Here is an 18,660-nt window from a genome sequence, read left to right as displayed (position 1 = left end):
AACCTGAGTTGGTGAGTAACCTGCCCCGGCGGCCAGGAATGCGAGTGTCACACTGGGATGGGACCAGGTGACAGCCACACCGGACGCTGCCCCTCTGCATCCATCCCTGCTCGCAGCATCCCCCAAACCATCCTCCAGCTCCAGCCCGCGCTGGCCCTCCCAGCACAGCGTTCCCGGCCCTCCTGCTCTGCCCTTTCCTTGCCACCACGCCCTGTGGGGCTGTTAAAATCCTCACGGGCACCCCCAGCTTCCACCATTCCCCTCCGTGGGGCCCCAGGAAAGCTCTGGTGCGCGTCCAGCACGTGCCCCGTGCTGGCAGGAGCTCCCGGGAGGGCACCGAATCGCGGGGCCGGGAGGGCTCCCCAGGGATGCCCGTGTTTTGTCACAGGGCAGCGACCACGGCAGTGACAAACCACGGAGCCCTCGCTGCTCGTGGCTCACTCATTAACCGCGGGGCTGGCGGAGAGCAAAGAGCAGCGCAGCCCATGCGCTCCCACGGCCGGGGAACCTCCTCTGCCACCTCCCCAAGGTCCCTCCTGTCCCCCTGTCACCAAAACCCGGGCCCTCTGGGGCCCCGCAGGACAGGGCTCGGCTCTCCCGAGCAGTTCGGACCCGCCTGGTGCGACACAGAAGGAGGCAGAGGGGTTTGGGACGCGACGGGTGCACAGCAAGAACTACTTTTATTGGAAGAGATCCGCACCTACAAAAAGAGTGAAAAACAGGTGTAAAAGCCCCAGTAAAAAGAAGGGGCTGCTCGGCGAGCGGGCGCCGTCTCCCCGCCCCGAGGAGCGGTCAGGCACTGCTGCTCGCAGCCAGCTGGGATTTGGGATGGGGTCGCGGCGCACCCCCGCTGTCCAAGTGGCCCATAGGAAAGGACAAAGCCCAGCCCCACAGCTCCGAGCCCGGCGGGGCACATCCTAAACCTGGGGCTCAGCTTTTTGGGGGCTGCCTCTCGCTGTGACCCCTGAGAATTTGCCCGGCAGCCCCAAGGAGCTGTAGGGCTGCTCAGCTCCCCCTCTTCCTGCCTCCTCTCCCCTCACCTCCTCCCAGAGCCCTCACCGGGGTCCCCACCCCGACCCCTCCACCCCACACACGCAGCCCCAGCATCCTACATGCCACACACCAACCTCTGCCCCGTGCCACACCACCAAGGGCCACTCCCCTGCTATAAGAAGAGGTCCAGCGCCCCTATAACCACATCCCAGCCCCAGGGCACCCCGCTCCTACCCTCCAGCACCCCAACTCTGCCCCATCCCGTCCCAACAACCCCAAAGCTCCGCAGCACCCCAAGTGAAGGACGCCCCCTGCCCTGGGCGGGGGAGGAGGGGACACACAAATTGCTGGTTTGGAATTAACGCAGGGACAGCGAGCCCCGCGCAGCCCCCGGGGATCGGGGATCCCAGAAGTGCAAGAAAGTGAGAGTTGTGCCACGCTAGGAGGGGAGGGGAACGGGGCCGCCCCGCGCTCCTAGCTGGGAAAAATAAAGCTCTTGATTCTGCCGAGATCCAGGGCTGTGTGCAAGGAGCACTGCCTCAGCCCCAGGGGGTCCAGCCAGTCCTCACGGTTGGGGGATTTGGCCCACGCAGGGCCCGCGGGGGCCGAGCAGGAGCGGCAGTGCAGGGCCGGAGGGGCCGGCAGAGCGTCGAGTCCGAAGGGGCCGTGTTGGCGGGGGGCAGCGGCGGGGGCGGTGCGGTTGGATCTCTCGCAGGCGTTGGGCACTTTCCGAAGAGGGGCGTGCGGAGGGCTCCGCTGCGGGGCGAGGTCGGGGGCTTTGGGGTAGGACAGAGCCGTCATCACGCTGCCCCACAGGTAGAGAGCGGTGGCCGTGACGCCGCCGCGGCGCCGCTGCTCCTCGGCCGTCTCGTTGTCCCCCAAGCAGCGGCTGCTGCTGCCGCCGCCGCCACCCGGGGGGACGTCGGCGGGCAGCTGGGGCTGCTCCCGTTCGGGGTTTGGGGCCGGCCGAGCGCCCAGCTGGCAGCCAGCCCCCACGGGGAACGGGGCGGGGCGGAGGGCTGCGGGGCTGGAGCTCCTGGTGCAGACAGCGCGGTGCACGACGGCGACGGAGGCGAAGAGGGAGGCGAAGCCGGTGAGGTACAGCACGCCCAGCAGGCAGGCCAGCTGCAGAGAGGCCCAGGGTTAGCCCCGCAGCCCCCCCAGCAGGCTAAAACCAAACTAAAAAGTTGAAAAAAAAAGAGTCCTGCCCCGTACCCAGCGCCTCCCGGGCCCTACGCCCCTATTACCTTCAGCACTTGCTGGTAGAACTGGCCCAAGGCTTGCTGCCACGCCGACTGCTCCATGAGGACGCAGAGATCCGTGTAGGTGAACCAGCCGCGCCACGTGCCCTGCTTCTCCGCCACGCTGCAGGGAAAAAGGGAACGCTGGATGCGGCACCAAGCTCCCTTCCTGAAGGAGCTGCAGCCCAGCTGGGCTTGGAGAAGACCCCGCTCGAGGCAGCACGGCTGTGGGAGGCTGCGGAGCCCAGCGCAGGCTCGTGGGCACCCCGAGCTCTTCTTATTTCGCTGCAGCAGGGATAGCTCCGAGCAGCCAGGGGCTCAGGGCTACACCTACCGTCCTTCCAGCCAGCTCAGCACTTCAAACAGCTCCCGGGGGTCTGTGTAGAGGCTCCAGTCCTGTGGGGACAGCAGTGACAGGTCAGCACAATCAGCACCCGGCCACAGCCTTCTCCAGCCCCTCGCGGGGCTGAGGGAGAAGCAGAAATCCTGCCCCCTCCCCGCGACACCGAGGGGACGCAGCGACGGCCCCGCTTACGATGGCGCTCAGGAAGTTCATCTCCAGCGTGTTCATGGTCTGGACGTCCACCTTCCCCGCTGCTCCCCACTCGTCGTTGAACACCTCCTCCTCCTCCCCCTCGTCGTACAGGTACTTGCTGGCAACCATCTAAAAACAGAGAGGATTTCAGCCCCCCCTGCACTCCCGCAGGCCTCCCCCCAACCCGCCGACACCCTGGCCCACGCTGCTCACCATGGAGATCAGGAAGAGGTCTGAAGACGAGATCTGCTGGAGGTATTCGGGGTTCCTGTGCCGGAGTCTCTCAATATAAACCAGGGCCAGCATCATGGAGCAGGGCGAGATGCAAGCTTCCCTGCGGGGACAAGGCAGGCCCCATCCCCGAAGTTATTTCCAGGCTGCAAAGGTCCCAGCCACCGCGGCACAACCTGACTGCTCCCTCCCCACGGAGCTGCACGGAGCTGCAGCAAACACAGAGTTAAGCCCACGTGGCTGCGGCACGTCCCGGCCTTGCCTGCTCCATGCCAGCTGTCCTCAGCTGCAGCAAGAGGGTGTAAGCACAGAGCCAGCGCCGGCCCGGGGGACAGAAGCAAGTCACGGTGAAACCAGAGCTGCCACGGGACAGCAAGGGCCAGGTTCTGCTTCTTACCGAGACACGTGGGACACGTATTTCTTCTGGAGCCTGCGGATAGGGCTGGGAGCCACTTTCTGCAGCAGCTCCACCGCGATATCTAGGACGGAGGAAGAGCACAGAGGGTTAGCCCCGCGGGGCTCAGCCCACCCGCACCCCTCCCCGTTTCCCCCGCACGCCCATCGTGTCTCAGTGCTTCCCTCTACGAGGAACAATTTATCCGTGAGTGCAACGGGACTCCCAGGGCACGGAGGCGGGGATGTGGGGTGCCTGCACACCCCACTGCCTCCCGTTTGCCACGTCAGAGCTCGCTCCAGGCAGGACGGCGTGGTTTGGGCACACCTCATTTCCCGTGCGGCTTCCCAGGTACCAATCAGCCAAACAGGCTGCTGCAGGAGCTGGCTCCCCTCTGTGACAAGGAACCACGGAGGGCAGGCTTTGAGGCACGTTTTTGTGCCTCAACCCATCGTGCTCTCCACAAAAGGGACTCCCCTCGCCGCAGCTCCTCCTCTCAGCCTGTTTTTGCACCGCCTGTGGATGCGCCTCAGCGCTCCGGCACCCAACAGGCTGGAGATTGACAGCTGCTGGCAGACGGCGTCAGCAACTCCTGTCTGGCTTCCCGCTGCGACAGGACCAGCTGGGAGCAGCCCCAACAGCACCACGGGGCTGCTGCTTGGCAGGGAGCGCTCCTGACAGGCAGCTCCAGCTCCGTTTTGCTGCTGGGAACAGAGCTTTTTCCAGCAGCCCAGCATTTCCAGCTCCTAAGGGAAGCGCCGCACCGCACCTCTCCTTTCTGCATCACTCCGGCAGCTGAGGGGACGGCACGGGGCTGAAAGGGACCTTCCCGGGGCAGTCAAGCCCCACGACTGCTGGCAGCCACCACCAAGCAGACACAGCTCCGACCCCAACGTCAGCAGCTTCCTGCCTTTGAAGCGTCACGCCACAGAGAGCAGCTGATCGCTGCCCCATCCCACAGCCGGAGCATGCTGAGGGAGATTGAGCTGTGCCCTAAACTCCCCAGGTAGCAGCAGCACAGCAGACCCGGTACCCCTGCATCCTATTTTTTGACAGCAGCTAGCAGAGGATGGCTGAAAGCCCGTGTTGATGTTCCCTGCATGCCTTCCCCACCCCCAGCTGCCGCAGCTGAGGCATTTCCTGGGCTAGAGGCAATCTTGAGAGCTAACAGCCCTTAACACAGCCTGCCGGGAATGCGCCCTTTGAACTTCCAACACTGGCAGCGTCCCTGGAGTGGTCCCGTCCTGCACCGGGGCATGAAGTCAGCCCCGGGGAAAGGCCTCGTGCCCTTGTGTCAGCCACTGTGACTCCCAGCAGTGCCCAGGCAGCTGACAGGAACAGCAACACCCCTTGGTGGCCCCTCTCCCCCATCACCTGAGCCTCAACCCAGCAGCCTCCTTCCGCTCCCTCAAGCACCGCTGGAGCAACAGGAGGAAAGCCAACCACACAGCAGGCACCCCTCATCCCTCTGCTGCCCCAATATTTTGGGAGCACGAGGACGTGCTGAAGGGACAGGGATTAGGGGCAGGGACACAGCACTCATTGCCAAGTGACCCAAAGGACTCTGCACGCCAGCGAGCTGCCAAACACGCAGCAGCGGGCCAGACAGAGCAATAAAACAGAGAACGAGGGCCGTGAGGCCCTGGCACCCTTCCTGCTGTGCTGCCTGCAGCCGGGGGGGAGGGGATTTGGCAGAGGGGAGGCAGCGGGTGCCTGGCGCTCCCGTCTCCTGGGCTGCCTCAGCGCTCCCGCCTGGCACTCACCCGCCACGGGGCTGGAGAGGTTGTCCAGGCTGCAGTCCTTCTCCCAGCCATAGTAGAGCCGCTTGCGCACCCTCTCGCTCAGCTGCTGGTGCCGGGGCAGGAACTGGAAGAGAAAAAAAAAAAAAAAAGAGGGAGAAAAAAGAGATGAGAACGATGAGGAAAGCCTCGAGAAGAGAAACAAGGGGGGGGGGGAGAGGCGTGAGGCGAACACGGCGTGAGGCGAACACCCCTGAGGCCCAGCCCCCCCCCCCCATGAGGCCTACACGGCCGGGGGGCCGCCCCCACCCCGGTGAGGCCCCCAGAGCCCCCACTGAGCCCCAAATCCCCACCGCCAGCCCTCACCGTGAACTCCTGGAAGCCGCTGAGCGAGAAGGCGCCCTCCTCATCCAGCAGCAGCCCGCCCAGCTCCATCCCAGCGCCGCCACCTTCCTCCTCCTCCTCCTCCTCCTCCTCCTCCTCCCTTCCCCTTCCGCCGCCCTCACTGCGCATGCGCACACCCCCCCCCCGCCACCGCCCGCCTCAGCGCCTCAGCGGGGGCTGCGCATGCGCGCGGCGCCCGCGGCCGCCGGTCCCGCTGAGGCGGCGCCGCCCGCTCCCGCCGCCCGCCGCCATGGCGAGCGCCCGGGCTGACGAAGGGCAGGAGGCGGCGGCGGCAGCGGCAGCGGTGGCTGAGGGAGAAGAGGAGGAAGAGGAGGAGGAGGAGGAGGAAGAGGAGGAAGAGGCGGCCGTGGAGCGCTTGGCGGCGGCGCTGCGGCAGCGGCTGCGGGGCTGGGAGGCGGCGCTGGCGGCGGCGCAGCGGCTGCTGGTGTGGGAGAGGCCCCTGCACAGCCTGCTCAGCGCCGCCGCGCTCGGAGGGGGCCTCTGGTGAGATGGGGGGGGCACCGGGAGGCACCGGGACACCCCCGGCTATCCTCAGGGCACCCCCGGGGCTCCCATGGTTACCGCCGGGACGCCTCCGGTTACCCCCGAGACCCCCTCCCCAGGTTGCCCCCGGACACCCCCAGGTAGCCCCAAGGCACCCCCGGGACCCCCCCCCGATACCTCTGGATATCCCCGGGACCCCCCCCTGGATATCCCCAGGACCCTCTGAGACCCCCCCCAATATCCCGGGGGAGCCCCCAGATATCCCCAGGACCCCCCCGAGATTCCCCCTAGTTACCCCCAGGACCCCCTAGGACCCCCCCAATACCCCCAGGGAGCCCCCAGATATCTCCAGGACCCCCCCCAATACCCCCTGGGGTACCCCCGGATATCCCCAAGACCCCCCTGAGATCCCCCCAGTTACCCCTAGGAACCCCCCCAATACCCCTGGGGAACCCCCAGATATCCCCAGGACCCCCTGGGACCACCCCCAATACCCCCAGGGAACCCCCAGATATCTCCAGGACCCCCCCAATACCCACTGGGGGAGCCCTGGATACCCCCAGGACCCCCTGAGACCACCCCCAATACCCCTGGGGCACCCCCAGATATCTCCAGGACCCCCCCGAGAGCCCCCCAGTTACCCCCAGGACTCCCCCCGCCACCCCCGGTGCACCCCTGGTACCCCCAAAGCATCCCTGGATACCCCCAGGGCCCCCCAGGGGCCTGTTTCTGCTTCGATTCGCTCTTTATTTTAAAAAATGAATCCTTTCTTTTGGCTTCGTTTTGCCCCCAAACGGGGCTTCGGTCAGTGTTGTCCATCCACCCTGTCGGATGGAGGCTGCGGAGGGGGGAGGATGGGGACCCCCCCGTGGAAACGGGCCAGGGAAGGAGCTGGAGGGCTGTGAGGAAGGGGCTGTTTCTGCTCTGCCCCTTCCTCCCTGCGGTTTTCTGGTGCTGAACCAGGAGGCTGGAAGGGAGCGGAGGCTTCGAAGCTGTCAGGAGGGGGAGATGATGCGAACAGCGGTGGCTAAAGGGTTTGGGAGAGAAATTTGTAGCGCCCAGAATAATTGACGGAGGACAGAGGTTTGAAAATCGTGGCTGGGGAGGAATTATTTTCAGTCCCATGGAGGATTCGGCCGGTGTCCTTCATCTGAAACCCATAAACAGAGGAACAGGAGGAAATTGTCCCGGAGCTGCTGTCCCATGAGAAAGGATGAAACCTTTGCCGTTCGGGTCACGGCGTGTGGGTGTCCTCGGTGGCCCGGAGCCCCCTGCAGCTGGCTGTGCCTTGTGGAGCACAGCCCTGCACCCCCGTGCTCTCCAGTTCTGGGTGTTTTTGGTGGTGTTTTGAGACGTGTGCTGGTTGGAGAGGGGGAAGATGAAGCAGTGGGGCTGCCCTTCCTTCCCAGAGAGGGGCTCTTAGCACTGGGCAGAGGGCGAAGGCGTCCCCCTTGGAGAAAAAGGGGAATGCTGATGGCCAGCTGGGACCTCCGCCGCTGAGTTTATGAAGTTAGATGTCCTGGACATATCATAAATTGGGGAGATTAGCTCCTGGGTGATGGGATCGCGTGGCTGCGCGAGTGCTCTGTGCGCTTGGCTCGAGCCAACGTGTTGCTGAGGGCCGTGAGAGGTTTTGCGATAGAGTCAAGTGAGCGGCTAAGCCAGCTAAGTGCTGGGCTCCGGATAAACAGCGAGAGGCTCGTGAGGAAAGAGCAGGTGCAGGGGCTGTTTGGGTGCTGTTTGGGTGGTGCTGGGCCTGGCGAGGGGAAGCAGGCCGCGAATTTGCAGAGGAGAGGCCGATTCTCAGCCTCAGGGCCTGCCCCGGCGCTTCGTGCTGCCGTTATCTGCAGCCTCCACCTTGAGGATTTGGGAGGCACTCGTACTACGGAGCCTTGGCCGTGTTTTACAACCGGAGGAGGAGCTCGGCAGCAGGGGAGGAGAGCGCTGGGGGCTGGCAGGCGGCTGTCTGCTCGTGGGCAAAGGCGCCATTTGACAGCGCCCGGGGGCGGGGGGGTGCCTGCAGCGCTCGCTGCGTCGCTCCGTGGCCGTCGGATGCGTCTGCTCTGCCGGATCTGCTCACTTTCCCCCCCCCCTCTCCCCGCTAACCATTTCTCCTTTGATTTCCAGGTTGTTTTCCTCCACCTCCCTGAGACCCCTCTTTCTCCTCAGCATGTCGCTCCTCGGCGTCCTCTTGCTGGAGAGGTGGAAGCCCAGGTTCCTGTTTGACTTCTCAGGTGGGTAGCGCTGGAGCTAGCGACACGGTTCACGGTTCACTTGGCCACAGCCACCTCTCCTAGAGCCCCAATCCTGCTGCAACCTCAGGCTTTGGCGCTGCTGCCTCTTGCCTGTTTGTGTCAAAGCACCAGCAGGCACCCCCTGGGCAAGCCTTTGCCTGTGGGAAGCAGCGTGCCGGGTCCTTGAGGACGGAAAGAATTGCTCGCAGTTCCTGGTGAGCGTGACTCAGGGTGCCCGGGCTGCAGGCGGGGATGATGCGGTGTTTCTGCTGCATCCTTCCTCTCCCGCAGGTGGCACAGGGCGCGAGCGTTTTGGCCCTGAGCTGGGGGAAGGAAACAGGGGGTTGAATTCCTCCGGTGCTAGCTGAGTGCAGCGTGGGCTCGCGCCCTGGAAGAGGCAGAGCAGCTGAGAGCCCTGGCGGCAGGTAGCAGAGCGGGCGGTGAGGTCAGGGCAGCCCCTCTCGGGCTTATCTCCCCCTTTTATCCAAGGCTCTTTGCCAACATCGGGCACAAAAGCAATGAGAGGAGCGGTCTCACAGCGCTGACAGGCATGGCAGGCCGCTGTCTGCTTCGAGTGCCTCCTTCACCAGAGTTTCTTTTTCAACAACTGGACTCAGACCTGCCTACGGCTGCTGTTCAAAGGCAGCTTGGGGCCCTCCATCCTCAGCCCTCTGCTCCGGGGAGGGTTTCTGAATGAAAGCCCCTCTATACGCGTGTTTGTAAGGTGCCCTTTATTTGACCTAGAGGGGTACTGACTTAAAGGGTGCTTTCACAGAAGCCCTGATAAGATTAGATACGTTTCAGCTGTCGTCTCAATACTGTTTGCTTTGTGCGGTTGAGGTAACCAGGCAGCCAAACTGGAATGGCCAATTTAATTTCCTGCTTATTCACATTGTTTTTTTAAGGGAATGGTTTAAAGCCAACCCAAAACATCTCGCTTGAAACGTGGCCAGAAATGCAAAGGCTTGGTGTCCAGCAGAGAATGGTGTTATTGAGGCAGGTAAGGGGTAGAAGCACTCCAGAAAGCACCAGGCCTGTGAAAGTTGTGCTGTCACAGAGGGAATAGGAAATCCGCACTGAAATCCGTTTGTGTGATACAGAGCAGCGAGGAATGGAAACAACAACAAAACAAAAACATCAAAGGCACAGAAACAAAAGCAAGGCACAAAGCCGGGGGTTCCACCAGCAGTTCCTGTGACACCGGCTCTGTAAGAAGGCAGCGCACGGCCTGCTGAACGCACTCAGTGCTGCTCTTCCCTGCGTTTCACTCCCTTCTGGCTCCTTGCTGCTTCCCAGCTGCTGGAAGCAAAGACCGGGGACAGTTTTCTGGTGTACCTGGTGAGCTCACAGCCCCAGATTTGACAGAGTCCCCAGATTTGAGCCCGTTTCCCCAGCCTCCACAAGGAAGGAGCAGTGCTCTGCGTTCCTGAGGGGCCTCAGGAGCTGACCCCGCTAAATACTTAGGGGTTTTTGTGCGCCGCCCGCTGCAGCAGGGCTGTAGCGTTGTGGCTTTCCTCCTCGGTGCTTCCTGAAAGCCTTTCCAGGAGCATTTTGGAAGTAGGTCAGCACCACACCTTGGAGAACTGGCACGTATATACACAAACCTCAGCTTGTGGCAGGTCTGCGTGTCTCGGGTGACTGCTTATAACATCGCTTCTGAAGGAATGCTAAAACCTCAGCATTTATTTGCCACTTACTCACGCTTTGTGAGCGGGGGCACGCTAATGGCACTGAGACGCACAACCTTTACAGGTCCTGTCGGACAGGACTGCGTGTTTCCAGCTGGAATGCAGGGTGTTTTCTCCATATGTAGTCACGAGATTTCCTAAATACTGTTCAGGGACTCGGGAAGCGCCTCCTGTTTTCTCCTGGGATAGCAACCAAGCAGGGCTGGCTCTCACAGCCTTGTCGTTCAGCAGCCGTGGTTCAGGGAGAGTTTAGTGCAGCAGAGCTCCGGCGATGGCTGCGTTGCAGCTGAACGCTGGCACTCCTTAAAAAGGGCCCCTGCCTTCTAGCTGAAGCGTACACACGGATGAAGAATGCTGCCTGGGGAAGCGCTGAAAACCTGTGAGGGCCAAGGAATCCATCCATCAGCGAGGATTTGTCAGTACCACCGTGTGGCTGCGACTCCTGCGTGGCTGACTGCTCTCTCCCAGCGGGGTCTGGAGTGTGTCAAGCGGTTTGCATTAATCCACAGCCCGGTGCGAAGCGCTGCCAGCGAGGTTTCGGCTCGGGCTTTACGGTGGTTGGAGCGTTCCTCCGGCTGGTGCAAGGCCCCGGTGCGCTGAGCCGGGCAGGTCACGCTCTTGCAGGAAGGAGGATGCTGCTGGCTTTAATGACAGGCTGCGTTTTGCCAGGGAGGCGAAATCACGTGAGCACTGCGGCCCGCTGAAACGCTCTGCAGCTCCCAAAAGTCTCTCGGAAGCCTTCGGAAGCGGTCGAGAACCGTTTCGCTCCCTCTGCTGGCATATTTTGGATGGCTCGGACTAAAGCAGGCAGGCAGAGGAGAGGAGAGGAGCTCTGTGGCACCCAGCAGGGAGCAGCCAGCGTCCCCGCACCTCGTCCGGTACAACCAGGAGCTGGTACAACCAGTGTGGCCGGCAGCCCCAGCTGGGCCGAGGCCAAAAGTGATTTCTTTGGTGCTTTATCCCAGCTAAAAGACGAGGCTTTGAGATACAGCCGGGTTGCTGCGTGCTGCCAGTAAGCAGCTTTAGATTCCCACAACAGCGGCGGTTGGGAGAGGGAAGCGAGTGCCCCGGGGGGGGTGCAGCTGCATCCCTGACGCCCTTTTCTCACGTGAGCCTGAGGTCCTGATGCGCCCAGCGGGCAGGGGAGCGGCTGGGAGCGCTTGGCTCCTCTTGTCAGGCCCGATTACTGGAAATCTGGGTCACGCTCTCAAAGAACTGCCTCCTCCCCTCTGCGGATGGCCTCCCGCTCCACTGCTCTGCTGCAGTGCCTGCGGCGCTCGGAGGAGGCTGGCATACTTGGCCCGGCGTCCCCTGCCTTGGGAAAATGGTGACGGGGCCGCTTTCCTTGGGGAAGTCGCTGCTGTTCTCGCCCTCTGATGGCTCCAGGGAGGCTCCAAACCCCTTTTTGCTCATCTTGCGTTTTTAAGCCCTTGTTGTGTAGACCTTGAGAAGCCTTCACGACATCACCGAGGCCTCGCTGTGGGCATCCTCACAAAGATTCTGCTGCTGGAAGGACTCCGGGCCCTGTACATCCTCAGGCACCACTCCGCAGGACACCCGCATCCGTGGGCAGCCAGGCTGGGAGTCCCAGCTGTCATAGAAATATTTGGGATTTTTTTTTTCCCCCTGTACATCTAAAAGCAGAGCATGATTGCGTGTGGCCTGTGCCACTGAAGCACCGCTCCTCCCTTCAGCTCTGGGTTGGGTGCAGAGGGAAATGGGAGAAGCTTTCTTACCCAGGCTTAGCAGGGTAGTTATATCCATGCCTTGCTGGCACGGAGGGCTGTCAGGAGACAAAAGAGCCCTAAAATTAGCTAATTATGCATGAGGCTGCTATTCGGTGCTTAATTCCACGGGAAAGGGCAGAGGCAGCAGGGAGATCTCTGGCATTTGGACGCCGCATCCTGCCAGGGACTGTGGGCTGGGCAGAGGGGAACGCAGCTCCACATGGAGCTCCGGGGAGGGAGCTGACACGCTGCCCAGCTCAGGGACGGTGCCGGCAGTCCTGGGGGAATGACAAGGGCTGGGCAGCTGCGATTGTCTTCAGGGGTGGCTCCGCATCCCAAGGGGATGCCCAAACGTGTGGGGCTTCAGACTTGAGTGAAGCCTGCGCGGTGCAGACTCCAAGCCAGCGATTCCTGCTTGCTTGAGAGCACGGAGAAGGTCCCCAGGGTGCGTCCCTGGCTGAAGGCGATGTGTTTCCAGCTGTGCTCTGCTCGAGTGGTAAAAACGTCAGGTTTTATTTCTCACTTGGCTGACCGATCTCTGTTCTCCCTACAGCGCAGCCATCGGAGGAGCCAGGAGGGGACAGGTAAGCTCAGCGACGTGCTCCCTTGGTGGAAGGGGAGAGTGGAGATGCCTTAACTCAGCGTGGTGATCTCACCTGCCCTCTTTGCTCTTGTCAGGAGACTGCATGGCTCCCGTGAAACCCTGGTAGTGGTTTCTCCTAAACTGTTTAGCAGCTCCGGAGCCACAGTTGGAGACTCAGGGGAAAGTTAATGCTGGTGAAGCAGCAATAAAGCTCAGGTGCTGCTGATGTTAGGACCTCTCGGGTTTCTTTCCTGGATCTATCCTGGGCTATTTTAAGAATCCTCCAGAGCGGAGGAGATCCCTGAGGCTGACTTTTGCAGGCTCTAAGCGCTGCCTGTGGCAGCGGAGCTTGCAGCCTGTGCTTGGCCGTGGTTACAGGTCTGAGCGCTGCACTTCCCTCCCCTCGAAGTGGTGCCAGAGACGGCCACGTAACCGGTGCCACCTCCAGCGCTTCTGTCTGTGTGGCTCGGAGCAAAACCTGCCGTGCATCTTGGGCCTGGGGCACGGGAATGCTGTGGCACGGTGTCTGCTGCTTGGCTCAGCTGCCTCCTGGCTCCCTTCCTGGTTAAAAAGCAAAACACGTCTACAAATCAAGCATCCTCCAGCCTTCAGCTGCAGGTGCAGTCAGTGTGGCCAAGCCTGGGGCAGGGATCTCCACTTCCCCGCGCAGCTGTACCCCGGCACCAAGCAGCCCGTGTTCAAAGGTTCTCTTCTTGCTCTTGTCTGTCTCTAGCGAGGGGGTGACTTCAGGGGCACAGCCTCACCTGCTCAGTGTCCCTGAGCTGTGCCACTGCCTGGCAGAGAGCTGGGTCACCTTCAGGCTGTACCTGCAGGAACTGCTACAGTACAAGAGGCAAAATCCTGCCAAGGTAAGCTGGAGATACCTACTCTTCTGTGCAGGGGCTGTTCTTTCCATTGCCTAGGAGGTGGAGGAATGTCAAATCACTGTTTTTACGGTTGCTATCCCTGCTTAACGTTTGCTGTTCCTTCCTTTCAGACTCTGTGCCACGGGAAGCTTAAATAATGAGTAGTTGGCTCCCAGTGTTTGTAAACTGGAGCAGAACTCGGTGCCTTCTGTGAATGGCTAACTGTAGGTGTTTTTACTCCTTAGTGTGCAGAGAAAGCTCTTAGATTGGGAGTAGGAAGAAGAAAGGGGCTCCTTCTCCAGGCTCTGCCCCTCTCGTAGGCTCCACTCAACCCTTTAGGCTGCTCCTACCTATTTGGCAGGTTGTAGCTAGCCAAGCCCACGTGCAGCAGTGCTCCTGAGTGCACGGAAACTCGTCATGAGCTCTGGTGGCTGTGACGTGTTGTTTGGAACAGGTTTCTAGACAAGAGTTACCTTAGCCCAGAAATAGGACGGATGAGCCACGAGGATTATGTCGAGCTTACTGGGGTCCGGTGCGCCAGGAGTGGGTTTTTGTCTCTGCTGTTAAAACGCCGTCCCTGCAACAGCTGGCAGGGGACTACGACCACAGGGAGCAAAGCCCTTAGAGGGCCCTAGCTTTTGTAGGGCCTCTCCGTTAGAAACAAACCTCCTTATTGCTGGATGCAGGCAGGATCTTAACCCCTACCCCGGCGTGCAGGGTGCCTGTTCTCCCTTCTCCCCATCCCCAGGAGAGTGCAGGACGAGCTGGCAGGGCTGCAGTGTTAGACTTCTACTTTTTCCAGAGGAGGAAGAGCCAGGCCTGGTGGGAGTGTGGGTTCTGCTGCTGCTTTTCCCAGCATTATTGCATTTTTTTATTGCATATTTTATTGCATAGCAGCGGCACATCGTCTGGTGACTGTAACAGCTTTCTGCCTCTGTCAGGACAGGGTGGGCTTTGCTGAAAATGCTGAAACTCTGCAGAGGAGATGTACTCCAAAATGCCAGTTCGTGATATCCCATCCCAGCCTCGAGGAACACCATTTAGTTCAGAAAGGAGCGCCCAATAAAGTTTTGAATCATTTTACTGGGGTCTGGGGTTACCTTGGTCCTTCTGTGCTTGAACCTCTAATGCTTACAGCTTAACCCAGCCGACCCGTCTGAGTTGTGACGACCAGCCCAGCGTTTGAGTGTACTCTCTGCAAGGCTGGGCAGGAAAACAAACAGTTTTAACTGCTGAGGGGAGGGCGGGCGTGCTGACTTTGTGAGGAGCATCCCTCTCTTTGCTCCAGCTGGGTTTCCTGCGCTGGCTGCCTAGATGTCTCTCTGCCTCTTGTCACTTCTCTTTGTTCCTCTCTTCCTTCAGTTCTGCATGAGCGTCTGTTCGGGCTGCCTGATTCTGGCTGTGGTTGGACACTATGTTCCAGGCATCATGATCTCCTACATCATCTGTGAGTATAAGCAGCTCTCCCTTGTGACTTAAGCTGAAACGTGACCCAGCCGTGCTATTGATTCACCGGTAGAAACACTCGTGTGGTTTTCCTGGGGGCATCTGCGCTAGATGACAAATCAATACGAGCAGGGAGCTCTGGGAAGTCTCCCATGAGGTGTGTGCATGCAGTACAACTGCAAAGGCAGGAGAGGGAGCACCATTAAAACGTTGCTTTCCTCTTCTACCCGTGGGGCTGTGCTGCTGTGGTCCCAGAGGAGCAGAAAGCTGCAGTCTCTCATTTCCTAGAGTGGGCAAATCCAGATTGAGTTATTAAAGAAACTGCATGGTTAGCAATTAGGGCTTTTTTTACCTGCATTATCATTCCCTGCTAAGTGTGAAGATGGCTCAGGTGCTCTGCTGCTAGCGCATTTAGATTTGAGCTCTGTGCTGGCTCCTCTTCTAAAGGTTTCGGTGATTTTTAGTTGTAAACGCCCCGTTTCTGGGCCTTTGTTGCACGTTTGGGCTGCGACACAGTGGCTGAAGTGGAGGGCTTGTGCTTCACCTCAACAAAATTGATTGGTTAAGAAAACCTGTCTAATTAAGCTGCTTTGGAACGAGTAAGAACAGCCAAGGGTGAGGATTTTAGGCGGTCAGATGGAGAGCAGATCCCTTTCGACTGCCCGTCCCTCGATGCAGGGTTGCTGGCGCCCTGTGAATTTGCTGCGTTGTGCTCGGTCTGTTTCCCACTCCCTGCCTCCTGTGTTTGCAGTGCTCAGCATTCTTCTCTGGCCGTTGGTGGTCTATCACGAGCTGATCCAGAGGATGTACACGCGATTGGAGCCTGTCCTGATGAAACTGGACTACAGTATGAAGGCAGAGACGCTGCACCACAAGCACGAGAAGAAGAGTAAGGACTCACCTTCCCTCTGACTCCTGCTGGCCCTGTGCTCCCGGGGTGGAGCCTGAGCAGAGGGCCAAGGGGAGAGCGTGTTTGACTACAGTTTGTGTCAAAAGGCTGTGACAAAGCAGGGGAAAACAGGCTGAAACCTGAGGGTCTGGGGGAGAGTAGCTGGGCGGGTAAGTGCCTGTTGTCCTGGGAACAGCAGACAAGAGCAGCAGATTGTGATTGTTTCTAGGAACTCTTAGATTCTGGGAAAGCTGCGTGGTTTTACAGAGGAGTAGCGGATGAGCGATGTGCAGAAAATTCTTTCAGTCTCCTGGCAAGCCTTTCTTCTTTTCCTCGTAGAGCGCCAAGGGAAGAGTGAGCCTGCAGCAGGTGATGAGCCAACGGCAGAGACGGAGAGTGAGAGCGAGGCAGAGCTCTCGGGCTTCTCCCCAGTGGTAAGAGCACAGCAGAGCTATGCAGGAACCAGCCCCTCCTCTCTGGGCTGTCGTAGCTTGAGGAGCAGGGCGTGGTGCGACTGCAGCCACACTGCTAAAGAGCAGAGCAAGAAATCCCTTTGAAGAATCCCGAGGGAGAAGGGATGCTCTGATGAAGGGCACTGTTTCCACTCGGGGCGTTGAGAATCACGGGGCTGGTGAGGCAGGATGGGGGGAGCAACGCTCCAGGCACCTGCTGAGTTGCCTTGATGCTCGTGCTTCGTGCTCAGAGAAGACAGAAGGCTCCGGAAGAAACCAGTTGCCCTGTGTCATGTGCAGGAGGCTGCCCTTCTGCTCACCACGAGAAAAAGAAGACGAGCAGTGCCAGAGTCTCCTACACAGTCCCCTGCTCTCAGCTCAGACTTGGGGGGGACCCTTCTATGCGTGCACCACAGCCATGGGCCCAGTGCCTGCCTTTGCAGGAGTTCTGGGCTTGGAGCTGGGGCTGTGAGGTGGGAAACTGGCTTCCAAAATGATGCAGATACTTGAGCCACTGCTACATGTGGAAGACTTCTTTGGGCCTAGTGTGAAAGTAAGAGGGAAGGGGGATTTTGCTCTTCGGCATTGGCATGAGAAGGATTTGAGCCTTCTGATACCCCTGCAGGATGATCCCATGTTGTTCTGGCTCTTTCAGGCTCTTCACGGAGAGCCAGCAAAGCTTCAGGCAATGAATTATTGCAGGAAAGCCGGTGATTTAAGGCTAACCTTTGCTGGCAATGCAGTGAGCACTTTGCCCAGATCCCTCCTGCTATCATCCTATCCCTGCACAGTCTCTCTCCAGCAAAAGCCAAAAAAAAAAAAAAACCTGCCTGGAAGCTCTGCGTGGAGTCAGACATCCAGGAACTTCTTCCTCTTTCATCCCATGCAGGTGGATGTGAAGAAAACTGCCCTGGCACTGTCGATCACAGATTCTGAGCTCTCTGACGAGGAGGCTTCCATCCTGGAGAGCGGGGGCTTTTCTGTCTCAAGGGCTACCACCCCACAGCTGACGGATGTTTCCGAAGGTACATGATGGGACATTTTGCTGCCTCCCTTCCCCTGGGTGTCCTGTCCCACAACAGCTGCTCCTCTGAATGGGAGGACAGGGAGAGAACCCAGCTGTTTGCAGGGGGATTTCCCTGAGCCCACGGGTTTTAGTGGAGTGCTCTGGGTGCAGAGCGTGAGCTGGGGAAGCTGGTCTTCTCTGGGCACAGAGCACGTAGATGGGAAAAAAAAGAGAAGGCTGCAGGTGAGTTGTGCCACTAGGAGCAGGGAATAACTGCAGGCGCCTTCCTGCTGGGAAGAAGGCTCAAAAGCAAGCCCTAGCGTGTCAGCAGGGAGAAGGTAGATGGGCAATGTCAGTGCTCTGGGTCAAGGCAAGGTGACCCGTGCCTTAATGCTGATCCTAATGCCGCTGCCTTCCAGACCTGGATCAGCAGAGTCTGCACAGCGAGCCAGAGGAGTCGTTTTCCAAGGACCTGGCAGAGTTTCCCTCCGTGGAAGAATATCATTCCAGAGATCTGGGACCACAGAGCGATGAAGATGCATTCGGTGTGCCTCTGGGTCCCGAGCTTGCCCACGCTGCCCGTGAGCTGGACTCGGCAGAGAAGGAGGCTGCGGACTCTGAGCTCTCCATCCTTCGCCTCGCGTCTCCTCTCCATTTTGTAAATACGCACTTCAACGGGAGCGGGCAAGCGGCAGGAGGCGGCGGGGAGCCCGAGACTGTCCCTGCGCCGGGCCTGGGCATCTGCATCGACACGCTGAGCGAGGAGATCGTCACCACTGCCATTACCACGGCGGTGCAGAACACCCTCTCTGCCCTGCTGCGCTCCTCGGAGGCCAGCGAGGGGCCCTCCCTCTCCGAGTTCCTCCCCACTGAGCCCGAAGAGAAACTGAGCTTCCAAGCGCAGCTGTCGGAGAGCGAAGCGGTGGAGACGGAGACCGCAGCTTCACCGGAGGAGGAGGAGGAAGCGGAAGACTTTGAGCTGCTGGATCAGAGGGAGCTGGAGCAAATGGATGTGGAGCTGGGGCTTGGGGAGGAGCAGGAAGCTGAAGAGTCTCCTGCTGCTCCGGCTCCGGCTTCCCCCTCTCCCGCACCCGCTGAGCTGCCAAAGCAAGGAGACGAGGAGGAGGCAGCGATGCCAGCAGCGTCTACGTCTTAGGTCTCCTTCACGCATCCCCTTTATCTCCGTCGTCACTGGAAAGAAGGAAGAGCTCACGTGGCCAACGCGCAGCGGGTTTTCGGTGTTTTGTGTTGACCGGGCTGGAAACGCGTCAGTGTTAATGTGCTGTGTCTGGAATAACGAATCCTTCCCATCCTTCTAGAGCCCGGCCCCTGCGCTGGCTGAGCGGGAGCCACCCCTGCCCCGCAGCCAGGGGGGGAGCCGGCTCCTAGAAGCCTTACGCCACGATGGAAACACCAACCCCAGCCAACGCTTCCTAGTAATGGTGCAGTATTTTGGTCTGTCTTCTGTTTTGTCTTTTCGTTTTTGCACGCCGAGTACCGAGCTAGCTGTAGCTGCTGCTAACACCCAGATCCCCCGTAGGACATATGCAATCTTTTATTTGATTGGGTTTTTAAATGGCTGAAAGTGTAAATAATTTTAACTCCCGTTGGTTCAGTTTTTGGGGGGGGGAGGGAGGCAGGGAGGGGGAGCACCGTCGGACACGGCTCTCGGGGGCCAGGGGCCAGAAGCAGCTGGGCGCTGTGAAGCAGAAACCCCTCCTGCACCCCGCTGGCACCTTTCACATCGC

At 60.0% G+C, this 18,660-nt stretch overlaps 2 protein-coding genes across 2 annotated transcripts; one reads left to right on the top strand and one right to left on the bottom strand.

The window, feature by feature from the left end:
* Positions 1 to 661: 661 nt before the first annotated feature.
* On the bottom strand, positions 662 to 5,618 carry CNPPD1 (cyclin Pas1/PHO80 domain containing 1). Its single transcript, XM_084523016.1, has 8 exons — positions 5,500 to 5,618; positions 5,158 to 5,260; positions 3,398 to 3,479; positions 2,983 to 3,103; positions 2,770 to 2,898; positions 2,569 to 2,630; positions 2,241 to 2,358; positions 662 to 2,118 (listed from the first exon to the last, which is right to left on the bottom strand). The coding sequence occupies exons 1-8, from the start codon at positions 5,566 to 5,568 to the stop codon at positions 1,468 to 1,470; spliced, it is 1,335 nt and encodes a 444-aa protein (XP_084379142.1). The 5' UTR covers positions 5,569 to 5,618; the 3' UTR covers positions 662 to 1,467.
* Positions 5,619 to 5,742: 124 nt separating this feature from the next.
* Positions 5,743 to 18,507, top strand: RETREG2 (reticulophagy regulator family member 2). The gene is made up of 9 exons (XM_084523267.1): positions 5,743 to 6,021; positions 8,149 to 8,255; positions 12,224 to 12,254; positions 12,987 to 13,122; positions 14,482 to 14,566; positions 15,317 to 15,454; positions 15,794 to 15,888; positions 16,796 to 16,931; positions 17,332 to 18,507. Exons 1-9 carry the CDS (start codon positions 5,768 to 5,770, stop codon positions 18,066 to 18,068), a joined length of 1,719 nt encoding a protein of 572 aa, XP_084379393.1. The 5' UTR covers positions 5,743 to 5,767; the 3' UTR covers positions 18,069 to 18,507.
* The last annotated feature ends 153 nt before the right edge of the window (positions 18,508 to 18,660 follow it).

This window comes from Aythya ferina (genome assembly GCF_964211825.1).
Source record: "Aythya ferina genome assembly, chromosome: 6".
Classification (NCBI taxonomy): domain Eukaryota; kingdom Metazoa; phylum Chordata; class Aves; order Anseriformes; family Anatidae; genus Aythya; species Aythya ferina.
Note: the sequence above shows the minus strand (reverse complement) of the source record. Positions and strands in the feature narration are given on the sequence as shown.

What these genes read in the sequence shown, in the direction of transcription:
- CNPPD1 (XM_084523016.1), bottom strand. Translation starts at nt 5,568, where the DNA reads ATGGAGCTGGGCGGGCTGCTGCTGGATGAGGAGGGCGCCTTCTCGCTC. An exon ending in GCGGCTTCCAGGAGTTCACG is followed by an intron (nt 5,261 to 5,499) that starts GTGAGGGCTGGC and finishes TTTCTCTTCCAG; the next exon opens with TTCCTGCCCCGGCACCAGCA. An exon ending in TGAACTTCCTGAGCGCCATC is followed by an intron (nt 2,631 to 2,769) that starts GTAAGCGGGGCC and finishes CTGTCCCCACAG; the next exon opens with GACTGGAGCCTCTACACAGA.
- RETREG2 (XM_084523267.1), top strand. Translation starts at nt 5,768, where the DNA reads ATGGCGAGCGCCCGGGCTGACGAAGGGCAGGAGGCGGCGGCGGCAGCG. An exon ending in GAGGAGCCAGGAGGGGACAG is followed by an intron (nt 12,255 to 12,986) that starts GTAAGCTCAGCG and finishes GTCTGTCTCTAG; the next exon opens with CGAGGGGGTGACTTCAGGGG. An exon ending in GCTGACGGATGTTTCCGAAG is followed by an intron (nt 16,932 to 17,331) that starts GTACATGATGGG and finishes GCTGCCTTCCAG; the next exon opens with ACCTGGATCAGCAGAGTCTG.